At 60.0% G+C, this 4,825-nt stretch overlaps 1 protein-coding gene across 3 annotated transcripts in view; it reads left to right on the forward strand.

Annotated features, from left to right (window-relative positions):
- The first annotated feature begins 1,851 nt into the window (after nt 1–1,851).
- The window catches only part of CLEC2L (C-type lectin domain family 2 member L), an 18,795-nt gene continuing 15,821 nt past the window's right edge, over nt 1,852–4,825 (forward strand). Inside the window, exon 1 of one of the 3 annotated variants that reach the window (XR_009454724.1) lies at nt 1,852–2,290. Coding sequence is in view for 2 of the 3 variants with exons in the window: in XM_059711946.1 (XP_059567929.1) it covers nt 2,101–2,290 (190 nt within the window). In the remaining variant the exon portion in view is untranslated. The remainder of the gene's footprint in view (nt 2,291–4,825) is intronic. The other 2 variants (XM_059711946.1, XM_059711947.1) reach the window with 2 other exon arrangements.

Below are 4,825 nucleotides of genomic sequence, written 5' to 3' on the forward strand. Positions count from 1 at the left end.
ACATGCTAGGGATGATGAGCAGGAAGAGAGGAGCCTGGGTCTCTGAAGACCTCTGAGCTCTCAACTCAGTCCTGAACTGACCACCTCCAGACTTTAAAAAAAAAAAAAAAAAAAAAAAAAATATATATATATATATATATATATATATATATATATATATATATATATATATATATATATATATTTCAGAGAGGAAGGGAGAGGGAGAGAAAGATAGAAAGGTCAGTGATGAGAGAGAATCATTGGTCAGCTGCCTCCTCCATGCCCCTCACTGGGGATTGAGCCCGCAACCCAGGCACGTGCCCTTGACAGGAATTAAACCCAGGACCCTTCAGTCCGCAGGCCGATATTCCATCCACTGAGCCAAACCAACCAGGGCCAGACTGCTTTTATGAGAGAAAAAGTCAACTTTTTCCTACTTTAGCCGCTGTTACTGGGGTTTTCTCTTATTGTCTGCTGAACCTAATTGAATGAACGCAGTGTCCTAGGGTGTGCAATCTGCAGCATTAGCATAAGTTAAGGGAGGCAAACGGGGATTCCAGGGGCTGCAGGGGGTTGAGAAGGCCCAGGCGGAAACGTGCTTGGGGCAGAAGGGAGAGTGTTCAAAGGCCGGAGGAAAGACGGAACAGTGGGGTGTGTCCGGGGCCAGCAGAGAAGGGGTAGAGGAGATGGAGCCTGAAATGCCAGCAGGACTAGGACCCTGAGGGACTTTGCAGCCTGGTAACCCACAGGCAGAGGCAGCCCAGACGACTGGTGAGGTTTTCACTTTAGGAAGATCCCTTGGTGCCCAGACAGAGGGGCTGGATTTGAGGGAGGAAGAGTTGACGACACCTTATGAGGCTGCTGCTGTGGTCAGACAAGAGATGGAATTGGTTTGCACTGGGCCAGTGGCTGTAGGAACAGAAAGAAATGGGCCGACCAGACGTTAAAAGGGAGAATTCCTCGTTGTTGATGGGTGGTTGGATGTGCGGGAGAGAGCAGGAGGAGCTGAGAACCAGGAGTCACAGAAGAGATAGGAAACAGGTGAGAAGTTCAGGGCTGGAGGCCTGCAGCTGGAGGCGAGGCTGAGCCGGGAAGGAGTGGGGGGTGGGGAAGGAGCCCGGGCCTGGGCGCATGAGAGCGGCCACCCCCACACTTGATGGTGCCGCCTTCAGAATTGCCCTTGGCCTCTTTAATTCCAGTTCTCAACCTAAACCGGGGCTGTCGTCAGCTAATTTATTTATTTTTATTATTTTAAAAAATATGTGTTTTTATTAATTCTAGAGAGGAAGGGAGAGGGGGAGAGAGAGAAACATCAATGATGAGAGAGAACCATTGATCAGCTGCCTCCTGCACGCCGCGCACTGGGGATCGCTGGAAACCCGAAACCCGGGCAAGTGTCCTTGACATGATTCGAACCTGGGACCCTTCAGTCCACAGGCCGACGCTCTATCCACTGCGCCAAACCGGCGAGGCGCGTCAGCGAATTCATAAAAGTTCCTGGCTCTTAGCGCAATGTTACCGAATCTGAAGTGTTGCTCCCAGGGTCCCCTCCAACCCCCGCACTCCCGGTGCTCCCCGATTCTGTCCTTTCCTCTGTCAAGGGTCGGGGCCAAGTCCCAGCCGCGCCCTCTGCTCAGGCGCCGGGTCAGCCCGGAGGAAAGCCCCTCACGTTAGAGCCGCTCCGGCCCCGAAACTTCTTGTCCGTTTTGATGGAGCCGAACGGGAAGGAGGCTGGGGCGGGGCTGGCTGCGAAGCCAGGTGTCCCGGGTTAGGATCCTCGCTCCCCGTCGGCAGCACCTGGTCTCCGGCCGCGGCCAGGCTGCGGGCGGGGTGTCCCTGCTCCTCCCCACCCCCCGGCGCGCCCTCCCGGCTCCTCCCCGCCCTCCCGCCCGCGGTGCGCGGAGGCTGCGGCGCGCAGGGCAGGCGAGTGCCGGGCAGCGGCCACCGGGCGCAGCGGGCCGCGCGGGGAGCCGGCCGAGCCCCTGCCTGCGAGCCGCGGCCTCGCCAACCGGGGTCGGCCTGGGGGGCCCGCAGGGCACGCGGAGCGCCGAGTGCGCGTGGGGCTGGGCCCCGCACCCGGGCGCAGGAGCGCGGGCGCGGCGGGGCGGAGCGCCGGGCATGGAGCCGGCCCGAGAGCCCCCCGCGCGGGCCCGGCCGCCGCCGCCCCCCGCCGCCCGCCCCGCGCCCGCCCCCACCGCGCCCAGGCCGCGCTCGCCGGCGGAGGCGGAGGCCCGCGGCCCCGAGGGGCTGCTGCGGCGATCGGGCTCCGGCTACGAGGGCAGCACCAGCTGGAAGGCGGCCTTGGAGGGTAAGGTGCAGCGGCCTCCGTGCCCTGACCCGGGACCGGGGACCGGGGACCGGGAAGGCGGAGAGAGTCACCTTGGCTGGTCTCCCAGTGGGGGTGGGGCGGCGAGCGGGACTCTGGAAAGGAAAACGGGGGGTTGGCTTGGGGGCAATTAGATGACACCCTCGGGGGAGAGGGGGTAACTGGGGACCACCCATAGGTACAGCCTGGACCCTGTCTCTGCCGCTCACTCACTCTGACCTTGGGAGCAGGCTCCACACTCCGAGCCTCAGCTTCCTCCTGAGTGTCTGGTCCTCGCCTGGGGGCAGGAGGGGTGCTTGACTGTCGGTGGCAGTGGAAATGCTTTGGGCAAAGCGAGGGAAGCTGTAGACCCCAGAGGTGTTGCCAGTGTCAGGGGGCACCTGGTGGGGACCGGCCACTCGGGAGGGAGAGGTGGTGGAGGACCCTGGCTGGCCCAGGGCCGGTGAGCCAGGTGGAAAACAGATTCCATGCTCATGAGTTCTAGAAAACTTGTGTTGGCCACTGGTGCCGTGTGCCGTGGAGACGCCGGAGTTGGCAGGACGGAGGACCTGTCTTCAGGAGGCTTCTCACACTCCAGTTCCAGGGCGAGGCCTGGGCAGCGGTACCCGGGGAAGCCCAGACTCCGGCTCACCCAGCCCTTAGGGAGAGCCAGTCAGAAAGGAGAGCTTCCTGGGGTATGGGGCCTCTCAGGAGACTGGGGAGGAGGAGGAGGGCTGCCAGGCGCAAGGATTGACATGGTCAGGGGCCAGGTGGCCAGAGCCAGCCTGTCCCTTGTGGGGAACTGAACTCATGAACACCAGGAATGGGGAGGGGTCGGGGAGGGATGAGCCTGGAGGACGGAGCCAAAGAGTTTGAACTTTGTCTGAAGGAGCCATAGAGAGATTTAAAGCACAGAGTGGGTTTGTTCTTGGAAAAGCAGTGGTGTCGAAGCGGGGTTAGACCTCAGCCAGGTCAGTGAGGAAAGTGGGCAGTGGTGGTGGTGGTGGGGGGGTGGGGCTCGCAGACCATAACCAGCACCTGGCAGGGCAAGTGCCTTGTGGAGGAGGGGGAGGTGGGGATCTACATGTCAGTGTTTAGCCCGAAGGCTGGTGAACAGGGGTGCAGACTCTGGAGGGGAAGGCCGGTGCCTGGGTGGTGATTTGGGACAAAGGAGGCAAAGATGTTGGCTCTTGGAGCAGCGAGCTGCAGCTGCGGAGCTGCAGGCTGAGGAGAGCTGAGTGGGATAGCTGCGGGCAAACCCCTCTCTCTGAAATAGTCTCCAGGTGGTAGCATTGCTGGATTTGCCCATGACCCTCCCCTCTCCGCTTCCCTCCTGCCTACCGTATTTCCTGTAGTTGTTCACTCCTCTTGCCTGTATTTCTTCATTCATTCATTTGTAAGATTTCTGCAGGGTCTGTCCCAAGCTAACTCTAACCCCAATGGTTAGGGTCATTTCAGGGTGGCGCGGTCTCCTTCAATGCTTGGGGCTTACCTCTGCTTCCGACTCCCAGCTGTGGCTGGGCCAACCACCTGTAAGTGAGGCAGGAAATAGCCCAGCATCTCTCTTGAGACACTGGGTCTTCCAGCCCCTGGGGAGCCCACTCCCTGCTTAGTGCCTTACCCTCTGCCCAGCCTTGTCTCCGTGTCCTGGTCTGGCTCCCTCCCTGGCCTGTCTCTGTGTCTCATGCTCCCTCTGGCACTGCCTCCTCCAGCGGCTCCCCCAGCATCAGCCCCACCCTTGATGCCTGTGGTCCCTGGGGGCTCAGCATCTGGGGCCTATGGACTTTCCCACAGGTGTTTTAGGGTCCGCAGTCTGAGACCCTGTGAGGGGCCTCCCCCTCGCCAGTCCTCTGAGGGTCTCCTGGGTGCTCCCCGGGTGCCCCATCTCCTGTCAGAAGAGGGGAGCTTGGGGACCAGGCTGGGGGCTCTCCAGGGTGCTGCCGTGTGGGCCCAGGGCCAGCCTCTAGTGCACTGCTCTCCCGCAGCTGTGCCCTTGCCCGCTCCTTGCACAAACATTGATGGGGTGGCCACAGAGTCCAGACACAGCGCTGGGCACTGGGAACACCCCTGCCCTTGAACAGTCACAGGACTGGGGCTGAGGCAGCCTGATGGGTCTGGAGTCAGGTTAACCCAAACCCCGGGTTATCAGGTTTTTGAACTTGTGTGAGCCTCAATTTCCTCATCTGCCAAGCTAGATGATAATTTCTGCCTCTTAGGGCTCCCAAAGGGGAGCTCAGTTGAAATCCTTTGACTGCTGGTCGGCTAACCTTGAGTCCACTCCCCACCCCAAATTGTAGTCCATGTAATGGGCCCAGTCCGTGGACACTGGCCGCACCTGTGATGGGTGAGGGGTCTGCCACTTCTGGGGTCCAAGGGTTTTGTAGCTTCTGCTTAGACAAGCACATCTGGAAAAAAACTGGAGACTTCTTGACTTGACCAAGTTGAACACTCAGGGGACCTGTGCTCCTTTTTTGCCATGAGCTAAACATTTATCAGACACCTACTACGTGCCGGACACTTTGCTGCAGGCTGTCCCAG

Source organism: Myotis daubentonii, chromosome 10 (assembly GCF_963259705.1).
Source record: "Myotis daubentonii chromosome 10, mMyoDau2.1, whole genome shotgun sequence".
Classification (NCBI taxonomy): Eukaryota; Metazoa; Chordata; class Mammalia; order Chiroptera; family Vespertilionidae; genus Myotis; species Myotis daubentonii.